This window comes from Notolabrus celidotus, chromosome 12, assembly GCF_009762535.1.
Source record: "Notolabrus celidotus isolate fNotCel1 chromosome 12, fNotCel1.pri, whole genome shotgun sequence".
In the NCBI taxonomy this organism is placed as follows: Eukaryota; Metazoa; Chordata; class Actinopteri; order Labriformes; family Labridae; genus Notolabrus; species Notolabrus celidotus.
This window is the reverse complement of record NC_048283.1, coordinates 13,303,668-13,325,423: the sequence shown is the minus strand read 5'-3', so window position 1 is coordinate 13,325,423 and position 21,756 is coordinate 13,303,668. Positions and strand designations below refer to the sequence as shown.

The window sequence follows — 21,756 nt, the reverse complement described above, 5'->3', positions numbered from 1 at the left end:
GGAGATTTGGAACAAAGTATCACAGAGTTTTTTGTATAAGTGAGGAGACAATTTTTTATTTGCAGCTTCACATCACTCCTTTGGAATGGGGGTTAAAAAAAACAAATGCATGTGTGTGAAAAGCAACCACACTGAAGCACTGGTGTGTCTTGTCTGGTTTCTTGTCTGGTTGATCATTGACCTCAGTCTGTTGTTCTCTATTTAGATCATTGTTTTGGTGCCATTGTGACTTTGTCTTTGTGTTTCTGGTTGTTTACCATGCTGAAAAAACTTTTCACTTAAGCAGGTGGGGACTAATTCAGAGCACAAAGGCAGGACCTGCACAATAACTGGATTGCACATTTTACACAGTTGCCTGATTTTTATGGCATCATGGCTAAAGCAGTTATCCACATGAGAGAGCACAAGGACGATGGAGGTGCTTTTTGGACCGTATAAACTGTCTTTGACGGGACTTATCTGATGACCGGTCTGTATAAAGCAGCAAGTTCTCAAAATTCTGTGTTTGCTTGTAATTGGCTCCCACCAGGCTGAGTGGGAACCTCGGGCCATGTGCAAGGAATTCATTTAAGTCTCCAAGACACGACACAGTTACTTACCTCCCATCTCCACTGTGCTCCTCTGATGGGAAATGAAACCAATTGAAGACAGGACTTCACTGTCCACCCTGTTTTCCTAAACCAATTTCCTCTCTCAAGTCTAGACAGCTGGGCATTTCAATTGCATTTGCTGTATGTGTGGTCAAATGCAAAAGAAGCCGTCAGAGAAACAAATTTATCGAGTAATAGGTGTTGACACTCCAAAGCATGATCATGAGCTCTGGTTGTCAGTGAGTTCTGAAACCACTTTTTGATTTCCTCTCTATTAATCCTCACATCTGAAGTTCTTCTTTCTTTCATTCAGATTAGCCCTCCTTACCTCTCCAGCACGCCGTCAACCGCCCCCCTCCCAGCACTCCGAGCACATCCATCCTGCACACCTTTGATCCCTTAATTGATCATCTAGGCAAACTGTCTCTCTCTCTACATCCATCATGAGACTCACATTCTCCTTCTCCTCCTTCATCTTCTATCTCTCTGTTCCCTTTGAAGCAGCACTAGATGTTTCATTTACCCCCCCCCCCCCCCCCCCCCCCCCCCCCCCCCCACCTCCCTCTGCTCATCCATCTCACCCTCAGCCTCCCCTCTGCTATCGTCCCTGTGAGTCTCCTCATTTATCTGTTTGCTCTCCCCGTCTAGGGTGCCCTGGTTAGATAAGAGTGTTGTTGCTTGGATGTAAACTGGGGCCATGTTTTGGGGTTGTGGATGTTTCTTCAAAGAATTTGTCACAGCTTCTCATCAAGCTATCTCATACATGGCATTCAGACATTGATGCCTAATTTTAGTCTTGCAGTTTGCAGAAGTACGTCTCTGTTTCTTTAAATTAAAGGTGGCCTATTTTGCAGACGCTAAAATATGTGGTAGAAATCTTTTACAATCAGCATGAGGAAAAGTTTTCTTTTTTTTTTTCAAAATAAAAGTAAAGAAATGTAAAAGTTGTCTAATTTTGTCTGCCAAATGTAGAATTCTCTCCTGCATTGCATATTTTATGATTCAGAAATAATTTACAACAAGCATTGCCCTTATGACATCTTTTTACTCCTTGCAAAGAACCCGACTCTACATTGCCCACAAAGCAACTTGACCACAAGCAGCTCCGTCAGAGATTTTTGTGCTATGCTTGTTGCAGCTAAGCCTTCAGTAGCCTTCAGCGGTTAGCTTCAAGCAAAGATGAGGAGCAGAATACAGATGTCTGGCAACTTCACTTGCTTGTAACTGAACCCCCCCAAAGTTTTAACTTTTAGTCTTCAACCAACTCGGCCTCCAGCGAATTCCCTTAATCAGACGGTTTAAGCTGCAAAAAGGCTTTTTACAACTTTTATATCATGCCATAGTACTCCCCGACTCTTAAATAATATATTGTCGAGTGAAGTTATGAATCTAATGAGTGATGGTTGCTGAGGTTGATTCCACTGAAATAAAACTTGAAAGTGAAATGAAGAAGTATATGAGGCGTATGAAAAATAGAAACTCTCTCGATCTCTGAAAAACAGTGTGTGCTCTGTTCCCCCTCACTTCTTCTTTCTTTCTTTCCAGTTTCTTCTCAGCTCTTTTTAAAACCTCTCACAGTGGTTGGTGGTGATTTTCTGGTGCTAGCACACACTGTACCTCACGTGGTTCTACAGCGAATAATTAGCGACAGCCCCAGGCAAAGTAAGTATCTTTGAAACCTTGTTGGAACATGGAAGAAAAATATCTTCAACATCAAAGGTGACCCGTTTTAATACGTCTTCTTTTTGAATGAAAAGTTTGAGTTGTAACGGTATCTTCACTGAGTGGGGGCGGTCCTGCCTGTCTCCCTCCCAGGGCTTTGGAGGGGCACATTAGCATCAGGAAAGTGTTGTGTGATATGTAATTTAGCTCTTTTCAGGAGGCTTCTCTCTGCTCAGAGGGAGGAGACAGGAGGACTGTGAGTGTGATAGAGGTATCAGCCTGTGCCTCAGGCTTTCAACAGAGCTGAATTGTGTTTGTGTGTGTGTGGGTCTGGGTCTGTATTTGTGTGTCCATAGCTAAAGTTTTGGCAAAGTCCAGATGCAATATTTCGATCCTAATTTGCTCTGTGGTGTGTGTGTTTGCTGAAAGTGGTTGTTAAATATTAAACAGTTCAAACAAATCTGAAATCTGTTCTCGCCCTTCAGCCGTCGCTCATTAGAAACGAGGAGAGAAGACAAGGAGACGTGTGATAGGGCTGGGTTACACCAGACTGTTTTTCTCACTTTGACTCAAAATGCTGAGTCTCGCCGAAGTCATTCCTGTTTGACCTGATCTCTGTGGTTCCGTTTCTCTCCAGGCCATCCCTTTTTTCCCACCCTCCCTCCAACCCTCTGTCTCATCTCCTGTTCCCAATCTTTCTGTCTCAATTGCGGCTCACTGGATGAATAATTGTCATCGTCCTGCGGGCAAAGAGTTGCTTTTGTCCCACTCTCGCTCTGGCACTGGAATCTTTCGTTCGATTACTGGAGGGAGTTTTCCTCCACCACAGCATTCTTCTGTCTGTCCCACTGTCTGTCCCTCTCAACCGTTTTCTCTCTGTTCATTGTGAGAGTAGCACTATGCTGTCATCTGCCTCCCCCTTCTCCTTTCACCCAATCCTCCCCTCTGCTTCTCGCTTGTCTCTGACAGGTGGCAGAGAGACTGTGCAAATTGAATTCAGGGAATTGGGCTGCGGCTTTGCCATCAACACTGCAGCCCTAAAACAGCTTGGGTGTCAAAGTAGAACCAGAGATCGACCTGCACTGTGCTGCCAAATATGCAAATGTTACCACGTCTCTGCTAGATTCTTATGAGGACTTTCACACCCTCCCTTCAATTAGACAAACTTCAAACTTATCTTTGTGTTCTGTAGCAGTAAAGGTTCATTTTCATGCAGAGGATAACACAGGTTCATCTTAAGTTTACAGAAAAATCTCATTAAATCACTTTCACAAGAGTGAAATGGCACTCCTTCTATCCAGGTGCAGAGAAAAGAGAGCCGAGAACAGTCTAACAACATGTACTGACATGTTTGAATCCTTGAGCCCTGAGAACCAAAACTGTTCCAGTTTCTGTCAGTCAACACCAGTTTCCCAGAAGAACTTAAAACAAATTCACATCGACTGCTTTCCTCTGCGTGCACAGGAGGGAGGACTGCACTCTGATTCACACGTTGAAGCTAATGAACAGCTGACTTAGTGTAGATGCTGTGGAGTGCCCGAGGTGCTAACAAGTTTTCTGCTTGGTGGGAGTTTATGGGTGTTGGTGTGCGCACACTTTTCTGTGTCCAACTTTAATTTGATTTAAGTTAGCCTCAAGTTTTAGTACATTAAGTCTAACCAATCAGCATTGGTCTGTGTTGTGGCTTGTTGTTGCAATTAGAAAGAAATGTCCAAACTAGTTATTGTGCTTTTGCTGCCTGTCTGGGTGCAGTTAAGACACAATATGTAAGATACTCCTTTATTCATCCCGCAACGGGGAAATTCATGGAGTTACAGCAGCAAACAAGAAGGCGTACAGTACAAGAATTCCAACAAGAATATAAAAATGTCCATCAGAGACGACAGCTTGGCCATAATTCTCCTGTCAGCCACCACCTCCACAGGGTCCAGGACTGAGCTGGCCTTCTTCACCAGTTAGTTCAGTCTTGCTCTCCTGTATCCTGTCCGCCCACAGCAGGTGAAATCCTTCCAATGTGGCGTTCGTGTCCGGTGTTAGCTCTGTTAGCATGATGCTACTCTGCCTGTATTCCCTCTGGTGCTGGGTTAGCTCGTCCACCTTATCGTAGATAGATCTTACATTCCCCATAACAGTGGGTGAATGACAGGTTGATGTCGTCTTTTTTTTAGCTTGCACCTCAGGACCAGCACGCCATCCTTGCCTCCTTCTCCTCAGTTCGCAGGGAACAACAGGCCAGGCATCGTTTGGCATCAACATGTACAAGGTGTAGACACATTCTGGATCTACTTGGATGTTTTTTTTTTGTTAGTTTACTTACTTATGTGATGAATGACAGGAAAACATTCATTATAATTAGACCAAAGGTTGGATAAGTCAGCTGCCAAAAACTAACAGTTAGAAAAACTTCACTAAACAAACCAGATACATCCTTCTCCCAGCACTGAGACATCGTGTAGTACAGAACAGTCTCTGTATACACTTTGTACTGCAGAGCACTAGTGAGCAAGCCCCAGATATGTCATGAATCCATTATTGTGTCATTTGCAACATTAGTCCTGTGTCAAACCAGTAATTAAGACCATGACAAATATGTGATTTTATCTCTCAGCTAAGATCAGCTGGTTTATTGATCTGGCTGATTTATTGCCCTAGCTCTATCAGGGACCACTGAACAGTATATCTACAACAAACACAACAAGGCCAATAGAGTCTGCACCACTTCACCAGTCTGCTGAAGGTACGGACGACTGGGCCCCTTCATCAGACTCTTAAGCGTCTTAGATTGTTCAGTGTGAAGCAGTGCTTTGTGCTTCAAAGGCTATGTGTATTAGATGTATGTGATTTCCTGGAATTGTGTATACTTATATTAGGGATGGGAATTTACAGTAATCCTTGTACTTGATTACTCAAATTACCTAATGAACGACTACTGAAGTACTCGCAACTATTATTTTTTAACTGTAGACAAAAATAAATAAATAAGTAAATAAAAGTCAATTTTGGTTATTAGCAGGCTAATCTTCTCTGCTCTGGTTTCGTCACAACAAAGTGTGCTCACAGGGCGAGCAAAAGACGTGATGCGAGACTGCCTGTTATCTGTCTCTGCTGTTTTCTCCTTGTGCTTTAAGCACATGTGGTTAAGCGTCGAACTAGTATTTCTATGGTATGCAAGTTTAACGCCACATATTTTGTACTTCACATTAACTTCATCGTTTTTTTCGAAGTACTTCCAGACATCACTTTTTATAACTGACATGCCGTAGGTGTCACAGACAGTTCTGTATTTGTTGTGCTTTTGCTTTCGGTGGAATAATACGTTCCTAGAGAGTTGCCGTAGCTGACGTAAAAAACAGTTGTTTTTGCTGAAATCTGTCTCAGTGTGTACTAAAGCTGAAGCTGTGGCCGGAGAAGTCATACGTTTATATCCCGTTAATTATTTTCCTACCTAGTATATTCAGTTAAAACAAAAAGCACATGGTCACACATGTAATGCTGTATGAGTTGAAGTTATGTTGCCAACCGAATAATGGGGTCAATGGCGAGAATCCAAGTACTGGAGTATTCGTACCCATCCCTAACATATAGCTGTGTTTTAAACTGCAAAATGTGCCTTCTGACCATAGACTGTATAAAATATGGACGTAGTATCCGTGACGTCACCCATCTGTTTCTGAAGAGTTTTGAGACTGTTTGAGACCAGTCGGCGGTAGCAGCCATATTGCTTCTGTTGAGCCAGTGTGATGTAAAGAGGCAGAGTTTGAGCCTCCTAGCCAACAGCTGCAGTGTTCCCGCAGTCAGCTGTGCCTCTCCTTGGAAGACTAGTAATCTCAATATCTTTGAAATTGCCAAGTTAAAATTCACCCCCCTCACAGTGAGAGCAGATCGAGAAATGATCTATCCAGACTACAATCGTCTTTTGTACCAGGCTGTAAACATGTTTATTTCTGCTGTAAAGATCGGCTTTTTCCCATTCGTGTGTATGTGGTTTCCGGTACTTCCGGAGCCAGCCTCAAGCAGATCTTCTTGAACTGCAGTTTTTAGCACTTCCGCATTGGACTCATATTTTTAGACCGGAGGTTGCCGCTTGCTTCTGACATGATAACTTCTATGTACAATGTTTCCTGATCAGCACTAGTGAAATGACAGGAAACTAGAAAGTACCTGTGTTTCTGAATAACAGCACAGAGTAGTGCTTTGTCCCTGTGCTTACAAATCTGTTTGTGTGGCTACTGTTGATGAGGGCATTATTCATTTGGCAGACCAACTTGTGGCAATCAGTCACCATTTGTCTCTGTCAGCCATGCAGATATGCTGAGCAATGTTTCAACTGGTCCAGACTTAGGGGCCTTGTGGATCCACTCTTAAATAAGAACCATGCAGCGAAAATAGAAAAGATTGAAGTCTCAGTCCTTGGTCATGATTGATCACAGCTCTGTGTAGCCGTATGCTAATAATACAGACTTTATTACATCAATTTTTTACCGGTTTTTGTGCCGCCCTCCAGCCTCAGCTCATGGGTCTCTGTGCTTTAAACCAACGCCAATGTAAGCTTAAGAATGACTTTGTTATGAGCTGTGTTGTTGCAAAGCTCTGCTTTATGATGCTGCCCTGCTGAGTCCTTGCCGCTAGGACATTTTCTGTTGAATTGGGTATTTTTTGTTTGCAAGCTGAGATGTCTTAGTGAGTGATGTGATGCTTAGTGCAATGTTCGGTTTTCCTGGAAACATGATTTTTTATTTTATAATCCCCTTACCGAGCTTTCTTCAGTGTTTCATGATTCACTGCCTCCTTCAGTAATGCTTCAGTCACATGCTACACTTTCTCCTTCTCTTGTTGCTGCTGTTTAATTTGTTTTTCTGACATCACTGCTTTTCCTTCTACTCTCATTACCCTGTTTAAGTGATTCATCCATTCTTTCCTCCTACATCCTCAACCTGTAGCAGAACTCAGTTAAATCAGATTCCACAGCCATTACTGGCACTTCCTTGTATAGATGACATACTACTGCACAATTTGATGACTAATGTGTGACCAATACTATGACTAAGAGGAGGGAATAACAGCAGACTTTACCCAAAGCTTCATGATAGATTGTAAAAATTAAAAGTGCACTGACTGTATTTCTCCTTGTTGGAGCTAATGTGTCCATTCTTCTCAGTTTCCTCCCTAACTGACTAAAGGGAAGTTGTTTTATTTCCTTAACGTAAAGACCATAAAACAGCAAGTCATATTTTAATAATAAACCAAAGGATTTTGTAGAAAATTCTTTCAAGATGAATCAGGAACCCCACAGAAAGATTTGTGCTGCCAAACAACTCATCCCTGCCCTTGAATTGGGTCTTCAGTAAAAACAAGGCAACAGTGGCCCCCGTAGGGAACAGGGGTTGATTCACACAATCCTCGAGTCTCAGAGTAACAAGCTTGTTTTCAGGAAAGCATCAGATGACCTTGCTTTGGTGGCTGGCACAGTTCCAACCTTCAAAGTGTTGTAAAGATTCAAGATTAATTTGTGCTTCCTTCTCCCCAGGACTCAGAGGGCAGCGATGCATACGACCTCACTAGCTTCCTCATGCACTGACGGAAATCCAAAACAAAGAGCTCACTGCTTTCTGTCTCCCAGCGGCTGTTAGTCATGTCTAACCAAAGCAGTGTGTTTCTCTATCTGGCTGTGATTTAAGACTTCACACATCGAGAACTGTGTATGAACAAGATAAACTTTTTAGGGGAGAAGCAAGGTGTTAATGTTTCAATTAACTAAGAAATTACTTCCTTTGGACCACTGCTGACCATTTTAAATGATACATAAAAAGTACATTGACCACATTTTATGCAACAGTTGGCTTCATCTTGCAGATATCTTTTTTTAAACATCCTTTTGAAAGATGTTCCATAATACTTTACAAGAGATATGATTATATTTTATCACCCAGCTGTGTAAAAAACCTGACTCTGATTGGTCAAAACCTCATAAAAATGGTGATTATTTCGCAACAGAAAAAGGTGCCCCAGGGATGCAATATCAATTAATCCATGGAACAGAGTCCAGCTCATTTCACCTCTGCCCGTTGACACTGTGGCTAAAGCATTAGTTTCTGATCCAGGCTGGTTTGAGGGCCTGGAAATAATGACAGTCACTGAGCACAGATGTGAGAGCAGCCTGAGGAACTACTGGGTCCTACCATTTCTCATAGAGGAACAGGAGCAAGATCCTAGCAGAGCGAGTGAGAGCATCTCTAAGTTGCGGATTGCTGTAAAGTAACTTAAATTATAAATTTATAACAACATTGTTAAAATTTCCGACATTTGCCTAATTTATGTTTAAAGGTGATTCAACAGCAAAGACAGAGATGTCAATATAAAGATTCTTGCAAAAGTCTCATTCTCTACCTTCAGTGGAAATGTTCAGTTTAGTGTGAGTTGTGACCAAGCGGCAACCTCCGGTCTCAAACTACCGCATTTCAAATATGGCTGCCGGCATCAATTGGCTTCAAAACAGCGCTCAGGAACAGATGGGTGACGTCGCGGATACTACGTCCATATATTATACAGTCTATGGTTGTAACCTATAAGCAGACTCGTGTTTTAACTTGACTGTGAATAAAAATGTTCACTTTAGGTTTAGTTTATCATCACATTATAATACAGATAAAAACAGCCAAGGTTTGTTATAACAAGAACTTGCGGCCAAATTCCACCATAATTCCATTCGTCACGGCACCGGATCTGATAGGTTTCTATTGTAGTCAATGTGTTAACTCTCACTGGATCCGCTCCGTTGCGTTGCTGCATCTCTGATCCAGCAGGACGGAGCCCTCCAGACCAGATACACAAGAGTTCTACTTTTGCCGGATGCCGGAGCACGACGCACACATTTCAACAGATTTAGATTGAGCGGGACAGGAAGTCAGGCACCAAAACAAATTAAAACATCCGGTTAATTTTCAGAATGAAACGATATGTGCCCAATTGTTTTTCACTTAACTACGACAACAAACCATCACAATTAGTGGAGCCAGGCCTGGAGTCAACAGGTCAGAGGTTTTTAGAGGCCATTAAAGACAATATGGATAGGGGTTGGATCATCAATCATGCAGTAATTACAGTGGGAAAACCTTGGTCACACTCCAGCTGTCCGGCAGTCCTGCTCCGTGCTGCATTCTGAAAATGCAACCAGTGGGTGTTGACGGACGACAGAGCACGGAGCCGGACCGCAGCGGATCGGAGACGGACCGGACACAGATCTGGTGGAAGTCCCGGGTTAGACGTGTCCACAATAGCTCTTTACCCACTTAAAGTCCACTAAAAAGTGAGTTTGCCATGTTGTGTCTGACTGTTCAGAGAGAATAATTACAGTGTGTTTCTAGTTGAGTCAAAGAATCCAATAATAGTAGTGTTCAACCCTACCCAACCTATACTGTCATACTGTATAAACCTCGACATTGAACTCCTTGGCGAGCTGGGAGTATTACATTGGTGATAATGATTTGGGACACAACCTTATGAGCAGTGGTTTCCAATATGTTTTTCTTCGAGACCCCCCTTCTTGAATCCAAGAAAAAGCTGAGGCCTCTATGGGGGCCCAGTCCCCACGTCTGGAACCAGTGCTTCGGCGTATGCAGCAACGCTAGCTTGTATAGCACTGAGGCACAGCTTTGCTTAAAGACAAATGCAAACACGTTTGGCAAGTTTACCGGCCAAGTGAATCACGTGAGCACCCAATCATTAACTCATCAGAAGTTTGAAAGAAAGTTCAGCTGAGGCTGAAGGGACTGTCATTAGTTTCAACATATTTCATCATAAACCAGATTATGAGAGACACAAAAGGAAAGTTGAGGGAGTACCAACGTTATCCTGCTTGTGGTTATGGACATGTATGAGTCTATCTAATGTTTTGTCTGGTCATTTAGCAGTTATGGAGGCATTGCACTCAGAAACAATAACTGCAACCTCTTTATTTCATTTTTATTATTTATTTTTTTCATTTATTTATTTATTTAGTTGGGACAATGCACATTAATCAACATTAATGCATTAAGCATCAATGTAAATGCACTGGACTTAGCAGAGATGCTAAATTTCATCCGTTGTCCCAAGGCAGGTAGCTACACAACATAGACGTGGTAAGACTTTAAAACCTCAGCATACGATAGACAAGTACAAAACAAAACACTGTCAGACAAAATCAAGACTAACGAAACAGAGTCAGACAAAATCAAGACTAACAAAACACAGTCAGACAAAATCAAGACTAACAAAACACAGTCAGACAAAATCAAGACTAACAAAACAGAGTCAGACAAAATCAAGACTAACAAAACAGAGTCAGACAAAATCAAGACTAATAAAACAGTCAGACAAAATCAAGACTGACAAAACACAGGCAGACAAAATCAAGACTAATAAAACAGTCAGACAAAATCAAGACTAATAAAACAGTCAGACAAAATCAAGACTAATAAAACAGTCAGACAAAATCAAGACTAACAAAACAGTCAGACAAAATCAAGACTAATAAAACAGTCAGACAAAATCAAGACTGACAAAACACAGGCAGACAAAATCAAGACTAATAAAACAGTCAGACAAAATCAAGACTAATAAAACAGTCAGACAAAATCAAGACTGACAAAACACAGGCAGACAAAATCAAGACTGACAAAACACAGGCAGACAAAATCAAGACTGACAAAACACAGGCAGACAAAATCAAGGCTAAACAGTATTTAGGTATGGGTACATGTCTGATTTGGTTTTAACCAATGTTTGAGTTTTTTTTTTTTTAAGAGTGAGTAGATGCCATGGTGACTCTGTATGAAGTCACTCAGTGATGGAGGGGCAAGACCTTCAAAACTTTAAAGATTAGACAAACGTCCATGAAAACTCTGTAGTTATCCAGGTCAAGAATATTAACCTTTTTAAAAATATTACTGTAATGAAAATGAAAACGTTTCCTATCTAAAATTTGAACAGCCTTCTTGAAGAGAGACTTGGTTTCAGAGTACATTCTGTTGCATGTGTCCAAGTTGAGAAACAGTAATTTATGTGTGGGAATATCATGGCATGCAGATAGACTTTAGCTGTCTTGGAGGCAAGGAAAGGTCTTGAACTTAGTATACGATGTTTTGGGAACATGAATGTTTGAGAAATATTCTGTGCCAGTCCTTTCAGTGAATGTTGAAGTGTTTCACAAGATTTCCTAAATCTACACTGTGATGAGATAATTACCAAAGTCTGTTTAGTTAACCCCCCTGGGAACAGAGGATGAATTATAAGATCATTTTAAAATCATTATGTATTCCTTCACAGAATCAGAGGTCAATCCAATAGTTATTTAGATATTCAATGGAATGAACAACTGACAGGCCTAAGCTGCTATCCATCAGCTACTCCTGGAGTTTTTCAGTCACATTGGGAACTGTTCCAACAACTCTATAGCTGCATTAGTACGTCAGCTCCTAAGAGCTATGTCACTCAATTGATTTATTGTACTGAAATCAAAATGGAATAATAACAAATCATTGTGAGAAACATGTAGTGAATTAGTCGGGGTTTTGGCTGTCGAGGTTTGGCTTTTGACGGCTCTCTTGAGTCTCGGATGATGGTTATGTAACTGAAACAAAACAAATATGGACTAAACATTGACTGTGATTGATTAAGCCTCTTCTGGTTTCAAGTCTGTAAGCTCATTTGTATACTGTACTGACACAGAGGTGAAGTCATGGCTGTCTGGAAATCTCAATAAAGCCATAGGTTATGATATTCTTTGGAAAATCCTCAGCAGTGATGTAAAGCACACATCATGTGCAGCTAATGTTCTGAAACATGCAGAGCCACCTGAACAACTCCTGAGGTCACTCCTGACATTCAGACTGGCTTCATTATACACCTGGAAAGAATAATGATTTCAAACATTTGGTTCCAACACAAGGGGCTCTCTAGAAATGGCACTACTCGGTGCCAAGGCAGCCCTGCCAGTTTTTTAACTGAGGCAATCTAATTATAGAGACCCTGGCAAACTCTCTTTAATGATGCAATCGTTGCTAGTTTAAAAAAAAAGAAGTCCTCCTGTGTGTGTCTCTGGTCTTGACTCTGCCTCTCGTTTTTCAGCGGTGTATTTGTTGTGCCGGACAGAAGCAGCAGCTGCTCATAAGTATTCATTAGTCCTGCTTATGGATTAGCCGAGGCAAACTGTGCGGGTGTAGATTGGGGCTCCACACTGAGCCGCCTCCTCCAGAACACAGCGGGCCCTTCTCCTTCTTTCCTCAAGCACTAACCACAGCTGTTCAACACCACTTGACTTCTCCAACAACAATGTGCTCGGATGGCTGTGGAGACTTTTGTTCCCCTACGCCAAAACATTTGTCAGCCCCTGTTTCTCCCCTTGTGGTGCATTAGAAAGCAGTATGTTCTCCTGTTTCTCCTTCGTTGACAAAACTGCGATTAGATGCTGTCAGATCATGTTTGTTGATATTGGTTGTTATGGTGATTGCTTTGGATTTAAGGCCCAAGTCATCAATTTCCAGCTCCTGTTTTTTTGCGCACGCAGCATTGTCCAGTAAGCCCCATGTTTCAGCGTTTTGTCATCTGGCATACTCTCTGGTAAACTTACTCATTTGAACAACTTGGGTGTTTTTCTCCTCGGAAAAAAAAAAGCCAGCCGCTCTCTCTCATTTCTTTAACCACTTGCAACACATGCATCGAGTATCAGGTGCTTTGTGTCTCCCATTCAGGACAGCTGCACAGGCTGGCGTTCCCTGACATCTCCTTTATGCCCACATATGCGCCTCTCACACCAAAGCACACACACACACACATCACAAGGCCATAAGTCACCCTCTGTACACAGCCTACCCCCTCCCAAATCCACACACACCATGTACCCATGTCATCACTGCTCTTGTTCCAGCGTCTCCGCCCTGTTGTGCCAGTGCAAACTCTACTCCACCATTCACTCTGTTTCCATACATTCCCCCCTCAACTCCCCCAACTCTCTGTCACTACAGCTGTGCGTCAGCTGTTGGCCTGTCCCAGTCTGGCCAGAGAAGAAGCCGAAACACAGAGGGTCTACAGGGGAGTCGGCCTGGCCTCTGTGACTCTCCCACCTGTCACTCCCACTTCAGACTTCCACTTATCACAAGGTTTCTTTCCTCCCTCCTGCTTCACCACTGGAAGTCTTCCTTGCACATGTTCAAAAGTAAAATATGCACAAGGGATAGAACCATGAAACGGGATTATTTTTCCTGCTTGACTCACAGTTGTTGGTAAAATTATGTTGGTGTTAGCAGAGAAAGAAGCACACATATATTTCAAGGAAGAAAACATTTGGCTCTACTTAGTTCTAAAAATACCATAGATCTTGCACACCTAGCTAAATTAGATGCAGACTCATTCACCAGCTCAGTGCACTGCTTCAAGATGGTTATAATGTTCAGTGTTAGTTGAAACTGTTTTAGAGAGGTTTTGATTAAGCTTTATGGATATTCTGGAGGCTGCAGTTTCTTGTATTATTACATTTTTGAGGATATAATCTTATTCGGTTACAACACAATTTCACAGCACCACAAATGACTTCCTCCAAAATGACCATATTGTTTATAACTGCTTCTTATATCATTTTTAATTAAAAACGGAGTAATATAACCTTCATGAAGCATTCATGGGAGGACTTTTGTATGCATGCATCTGTTTAAAGTACCTTTTTATAAAAAAACCTACTGGGTACAGATTTTTGGTGAATTTTAAAATGTCATGGATTCTCAGAGTTACTTGATATAAAGGTTGCAGAGGGGTGGAAAATTTCCAATAAATTTCCATGGGAAATTAAGCTGGGGAATTTTGGAATAGTAAAAATTTGAAACTTTCCATGGGAATTAATTGGGAATTAAGGGTAATTTAATGGAAAGGTATAATATCCAAGCATAAATATTCGTTTTGTTATAAGCAGACATCCATCCAAAATAATACAATTAAAACAGATTTATTTGTAAGTAGAACTTTATCAAGTGTTACATATTGTATTGGTCAGTCAATTCTTTCATTGAAGAACAAAAATATGAATGTTGAGTTAAATATTACTCATCCCTCCAACCAAACCCATTAAACAATTAACAAAAATGTAATTCCAACAAAATCCCATTCAAAATGTTAAATGAAAAGAGCACCTCTCCCCCTGAAAAAGTCACATTCAACATGCAAATAAAAAAGCATCTTCTTGCATGAAATCTGGTTGTTTTAGTCAGGATTATGTTAAAATATATTTTCCCCAACTATATTTAAGTTCCCTATTAAGAGCAAACCTTCAATTTAGTAAATTCCTGTTTTATTCCCGTTTATTCCCATAAATTCCCATGGAAAGTTTGAAAAACGTTGAAAATTCCTGGAATTTTGCAACCTAACTTGATATGCAAAATGTCTGCAATAAAACGTATTAAGTAATTTGATTTTCAAACACAGTCCATACATTTTCTGTGTCCTCATTAAATCAAAATACTCTGACATCTGTCCTTCTGTTGTCTCTCACTCATTAGCTTTTATTTCTTTCATTTTCCGTCTTTAGTTGTTTGCTATATACAAAAAATCATCTCCAACTGTGTGCTTCAAATAAAATCTGTTCTATTAAGGTAAAGTAGGACTGGAATCAGTAATTTTGATGAATTATTATTTTTCCTAATACAGAAGAAATACAAATCTCTTGGACGAAATGAGGCTGGCTAATTATACCATCCTCAATTACCAAGCTGTGTGTACCATTTCTAAAGGCAGCAAAGTATTATTGTGTCCCAGCATTCTGTTACTAGTGAGGGAAAAACAAATTAGTGTGTGAAAGTGGCCTTTGTTGTAGGGCTTTGTGCCTGCTCCTCTGGGGTTTGGCCCATTGCTGAGCCGCGGCACGCAAAACATTGAGAAACAAATGACTGCGAGACATGCTACGTGCTTCTCACTTAGAGGATTTGATTCAGTTTGGTAATCAATGAAGAAGAAGAAGATGTCTAGTGTGTGAGCTTAGCAGCCTCAGGCTAGAGCTGTTTACCTGCAAGTGAAATGTAAATGTGAGCTTGAAAATTAGAGTGTTGTTAAAGTTTGAAAAAGCACAGAATGCACCTGAATCCTAAAGTAACTGTAATCAAATATATCTCTCTGTTTGTTTGTTTTTGGTTTCAGGTATGCCTGTGGTCGTCAGTGTGTCCCCAGACAGGTAACCAGCTGTGTTGCTGCTGTCATGGCCTTTCTGACCCTGCAGCTGGTTTCTGTCACTGTGCTCACAGTCCTGGTGGTGCTGGTGTCATCTTCAGAGGACCATGAGTGGCACTTTAACCCAGGTAGGTTGTTTTACATGCATGCAAGAGATGATATCAAAAAAATGATTCAAGGATGACTTGTTCTTTCGATTTTGTTTTTTTCTTCTTTAAAGTCCCCACGGGGCATGCTATAAAAAGATACCATTGGGACAACATAACTGATAGGTAGCTTCTAGCTTCTGTGCTTAATGACAGAGGGACATTGATGTTATGGAAGGGGCTTCATCTTATTCACATGCAGCCATTTTCCTGTGATGTCACTCTTAAAGGGATGGTTAGTATTTTTTGAAGTGTGGTTGTATGAAGTTCAAGTCAATAGTAAGCGTATTACCCACAGGGTCTGCTGGTCAGCTCGGGCAGTAGTTCCCAAAGTGTGGGTTGGGACCCCCTGGGGGGTCGTGAGACACTAATTAAGGCTCACAAGATGTCTTCCAGAATTGTTATTCTTTTTTAAATGATCTAAAGTTGCCTATTTTATCCATTATTCTAAAAAATATTGACAAAAATAGTTACATAATATATAAAATCTTGCAAAATTAAAAATGTTTCATTAGTTTTCTGTCTTTCTTTGTTGCCTGATGACCCCTAAGGTTAGGGTAAGTTAACAATGAATTAATAGAAGCATCAGTAGCAGCAAATTCACAGCACCACAGGAAATACAGCCAGGTGTGAATGTAGGTGCTTAATTTTCTGCAGACAACTAAATGAAGTATAAAACAACATTTAATCAGTTCAAGGGGGGGTCCTGAGTTTTTACTTTCTACATTTTGGGGGTCCTGGGCTGAAAAGTTTGGGAACCACTGATCTAGAGAACCGGCAAGGATTGCAAAGTAAAGCCCTGATACATTTTTTATAGAGTACACACCCACCCTGACATTAATGTTTAGGGTGATCTTTCTTAAAATTAGCTAAATTACATAATAAAACTGACCCCGACTGCAGCAAGTGATAACCTGGCTCCTGTGCCAGTTCTCCGCTCAGTTTCTCAACAAAGAGGCTGTGCTGACTGGAATCCCCAATGAGTTGTAGGAGTAGTAGTACTAGCAGTAGTACTTATTAAAGTAACCATGAACTTACTACTGACAAGTACCTCATACAACCCCACGACCAAAAACTGAACCATCCCTTTAAGTTGGAAAGCTCAAATGCTGGTATGATGTTTTTCCAGTTTATCAGTGACATAAATTAAGGGTATTTGACAGTAATTATCATTTTGCAGTTGATTAAAGCTGAAAACAGATGTTACTGGGAACATCTGGTGGGCCATAATCCAAAGGGAGGCAGCATTTTTTTTACAACCTGCTACTTTTGGACAACAGCTTTTTGTAGCATCACTTCCAAGTGAGCATTGCATTAGCAAGGAATTCTCATCTTTCCCTTTGAGTAGCAAATTAATATTGGATTTCAGTCACTTCTAAGCTAGCTGAACTTTTAGCTAATTGTCTGAATGCCAAAAGATGTTGTTTGGCTTAGCTTGAGGGTTGTTAAATATATTATTCAAACTTAGGTCAGATCTCCCTCTATAGTTTTTACCGTTATTTCTCATTCCTGTTGCTGAAGACCTTTGATCGGATAAAGTGAACACTGTTCATCAGATACCTAAAAGTCATACAACTTATGTCACACATCTGGTCAATTCAACATTATAGCAACATTAGAGGTTTCCAGCACTAGTGTGAAGTCAGGTAAAAGTGTCTGCTTTGTTGATATGGTCAAACAGATGTAAAATAAACACCCTCAAGTAAGTCATCTGCTTTTCTTTCAAAAAGTAACAAACACTATGATATTTTCGTAATCGACCGACTTCTATGTGATGATATTTACAAGATATTTATGTTAAAAAAAGACTTCAACAACTTTTTGGACTTCATGGTAACTGAAACTGTGTGCACCCCCTGAATACAGACTCATTTTAATGGCTTGTCAGGAGGAGCAGTTCGAGGTTGTTGTTTATTCCCAAAACCTCAGACAAAATGGCATTTTTAAGCCTGTCTCCTTGTCCTTATCCCTCCTACCCGCTTGTCCTCGGGCACAGCAACCATCCGTCCTGCAGCTCCAACATTCTCCTCACATTCTCAGATCAGTAAAGCTCATTCTCCGTCCGCTATCAACAGGCTATCCTATGTCCTCTCCCTGTCTGCCAGCCAGTCGTGTGTAATAAGAGAATGAGATAGCTGGGCGGTCCCCCCCCTCCGCTCATCAGGATCGCTAATGCACAGGCAGCTCATGAAAGTGTCAGTCAAAATGTAAGAGGGGGAGGGCACGAGAGATTAGTGAGCGAGAGCCAACCAGGTGTAACCAGAGGAGACTGTTTGCTGTGTGGTAAACCTTCTGTGTGCTGCAGCTTGACTGTGAACAAGACAAGGCTGCCAGAACTGGTTATTATTTGAATCATGTGCTGATTGTTATGTTTGTGCCAAACTCTTGATATCCTGATCCTTAAAGCTAGGGTTGGTTGTCACGGAGAACTAGCATGAATTTGAATGTAGCACTCTGTCTCACCCTTCCCCCCCTCCCCTCGGAGCTCCTCCAAAACGACGCCCCCGCTCACATAAACGAAACTCTGCTGATTCGTGACCATATGATCGTGACTGATTCAAAATCGGTTCTCAGCACATTGTTTGTGTTTTGCACTACGTCAACTCATGTCTCACTCAGCGGTAAGAAAACATCAAAACATTATCATAGTGAAAGTTAAAATCACAAACAAACATCAAATGTACGCGCAGGAGGCGGGCAGAACGGCAGGACCGGATTTGATTGGTTTCATATTTTGGCTCCTGATGGCAGGGATTGGTTGGTGTTTTCCCAGGTTTACTCCAGCTGTAGATAGCTGCTTTTTCCACTCTTTTTTTAAGAACACATTTTGTATTGATATCATCGGGACAGAAAGATCATTTTAACCAGTATAACAAATAGTGTATCTAAATCTGACTACCAACCCCAGCTTTAAGTTCTTACTACTTTGGGCTTATCACCAAATGTTTACATGCTAATATATAGCTAAACATGCCGTAGCCTCATTGTTGTGGGTAAGTTAACATGCTGGTGTAAGTATACAGATAGAAACAGCTTTGTGCCTCCATTTTTTTTGATTATAGCGTCTCAATTTGAAATGCTTTCATTTATTTTATTAAACTGATTTTTTGTTTTGTTTTTGACTGTTGGTCAGACAAAACCAGGGGTTGTAAGATGTCATGTCGATTTTCTCTTCCTATTTTTTATTAACCAAAATATTGACTGATAAATGGAAAAATATACACTACCAGTTAAAAGTTCGGAAACACCTTCTCATTCAAGGGTTTGTATTTATTTTAGTTATTGTAAACACTGTAGATTAATAACAAAGACATCAAAACTATGAAAGAACATATATTGAATGATTTAATGAACAAAAAAGTGTTAAACAAACCAGAATATGTTTTATATTTTAGATTCTGTAAAGTAGCCCCCCTTGTTCCTTCATGACAGCTTTGCACTCTCTTGGTATTCTCTCAGTCTGCTTCATGAAGTGGTCTCCTGGAATGGTTTCTAATTAACATGAGCCTTGTCAAGAGTTCATTTGTAGAATTACTTGCCTTCTTAATGTGTTTGACACCATCAGTTGGGTTGTTCAGAGGTAGGGTTAGCACACAATGGGTAGCTCAATTTGACTACTGTTGTAATCCATATTATGGCAAACCCAGATTATTTCATTGTTTTGATGTCTTCAGTATTAATTGAAATAAATAAAAAACATTGAATGAGAAGGTGTGTCCAAACTTTTGACTGGTAGTGTAGTTGGGTTAAATGGTGATTGACATCATTTATTGCATACTGGAGAGTCATTTGGTACTGGTGCTGATCCTAGACAACAATGTGAAAGAGGCCAGGTTCTCCCTGAACACGCTGGGTTTCTTTGTACAAGAATAGAAAAGTCTGACACAATGTGATCTCAGTTTGTTTGGATTTAGGTTGTGCAAACGATACATGCTGTAGCTGGCCCATTTGACAAAACTGGAGTCAAAACAGTGGCACAAACAGGCCTTAGGAATTTTTTAAATTCATAACAATCGTGGTATTGAAGTTCCTACTTTGCAATGATTCAGAATGATAGATTGTCAGACCCCTATTAGACAGGTCACGAGTCATTCAGCGGGCTGACACTAAGAGACAAACATCTATTTTTATTCAAATCCACATAGACAGAGAAGTAACTTAGCAGATTAACCAAATGTGCTTGTTTTTGGAACTTATAAGGATCCATAGTTCCCTTAGAGCCCACTCAGGGTGATGAGAAAACATTAACATACCAAGACGATCCCAGACTACCAGAGCCCTGTTACTGTGAGGTGATTGAAAGACTTATTCATCAATTGACAAAAAGTGTCTGCATTGATCTGCGTGAATCTAGGAGCAAGACTGATGAAGATCCACCCACGTAGTTTGTCTTGTTGATCTGAATTAAGATCCAATGTGTTAATGCTCGGTCCAATGCGTTGTTCTAAATGACAAAAAGGGAAGGTGAAGGCAGAGGACACAGAGGGGACAGAAATTAAAAGATTGCAGATGGTGGACTGTTAACTGTCAATGTGTGATATTGATGATGATGTTGATGAGGATGATGTAATAAAATGGGCACCTGTCTGTCCCCAGGGTGTGTATGAAGTGTGTCTGTCTGTCTGCTGCACCCCTCAGGGTTTTTAGGGTCTGTAATGCAGCCCAACATTCCTGTTCGCTGACTCAATGACAGAAACTAAGTCAGACGCCCTCTGCACCCCCGCCTCTTTCTGTCACCCTCAGCCTCCCCTCCATATCACTGACAGTCCCATTTCCACTTTATCGCCTCCCTCAGCCCCCCCTCCTCACCTCCACCGCCACATCTCCTCTCCTTGACTGACTACAGAGCGGATCGCCGGGTCTTTGGGTAATCCCTGCCTGGGACCCTTCTATATGGATCATTTGATAATGCTGCCGTTGGAGCGGATTCAAAGCAGATATCTGAGACATGTCGGCGCTCTGTCATTCGCCCTCCGTGTCTTTCCCTCTTTTGTTCAGTTCCTGAAAATCCCCAAGCAGTGGTACCCGGAACACATCCTGTGCTGGATCGCTGGAGCCCTGAGGAGTTTGCTTTGTTCAGGATGAAGAGTGAGCAGGAGAAACAAAAGGCGAAAAAAAGCAACAGGAAAGGTGTAGTCATACAGAAGACAGGTCACAGCGTCTCACAGGGTGGCAGATTCATTTTAATGACCATCTTTTATGAGGGCACTTTTGACAGGACAAAGGGGACTGCAAGATCAAGTGATGCACAACACTGCCATTACATTTTACATGAACTCATTAGTATGGAGCCCACACAGAGAGGTTCTGTATTAAATGAAGGCCAACAGGAAGAATTTATCGTAGAGTTTGGTATTCACTCTCCCTCCCTTTAGAGTCTCTGTGTGTTTATGAAGCGTGAAGTCCGGAAGTTTTCCCAGAGATGACATAACAACATTATTCTCCGTGACCAATGTTGGCTGCTGAAACTCTAATGGAAATATTAGGTTTCCTGTAGACATGTGCTTCGAATGGATCAGAATGTTGCTCATGTCTCTCTCTTTTCCTCAAACTCTCCTCCAAAGCTCATTGTCGTTACGCCCTGGGAATGGAGGATGGCACCATCCCAGACTCTGACATCACAGCCTCCAGCGCCTGGTCTGACTCCACTGAGGCCAAACATGGAAGGTAGGAAATGTGTGTGAGTGTGTGTGCAGCACTGAAAGTTAATAATGACATTACTCCAAACACAGTAATCAAGAAGCTTTTCCTGTAATCGTAGCTAGTGTGGTTGCAGTCTGAAAAAGCTGCAATTCTGCTTTAAGTACCTCAGCACCAGGGTGGCGAGCAGTTTTCGCTGCCTGTGATCACACCAAACATCACTCATAATGTAATCAGAGATCACGCTGGTTCACCTGCCACCACTCCCACAGTGATGTCACTTTGTACTGACATACCTATGAGTACGAGATGACATCACTGACAACTTTTACTGGTGATAGCTTACTTTTGCTGCACTACAGATGATAGTTTTAATTCCAAGGACACAGCCGTTTGGCTTACATTTTTGCTGACCAGTTTTTGGAAGCATGCTGTGCAGTTATAGATTTTTAAAAGTGGCAATACAGCATTTTCAAATCAAATCACAATTTAACAGCATTACTATGCTACTATGATATTGATGTACA

The 21,756-nt window shown here is 41.2% G+C and overlaps 1 protein-coding gene across 4 annotated transcripts in view; it reads left to right on the top strand.

Annotated features, from left to right (window-relative positions):
* Positions 1 to 21,756, top strand: part of ddr1 (discoidin domain receptor tyrosine kinase 1) — a 54,837-nt gene that overhangs the window by 2,262 nt on the left and 30,819 nt on the right. For all 4 annotated transcript variants that reach the window (XM_034697215.1, XM_034697217.1, XM_034697218.1 and 1 more), the window contains exons 2-3: positions 15,414 to 15,571; positions 21,154 to 21,256. In XM_034697215.1, the coding sequence (XP_034553106.1) occupies positions 15,472 to 15,571; positions 21,154 to 21,256 (203 nt within the window). In that variant the 5' untranslated portion in view covers positions 15,414 to 15,471. The remainder of the gene's footprint in view (positions 1 to 15,413; positions 15,572 to 21,153; positions 21,257 to 21,756) is intronic.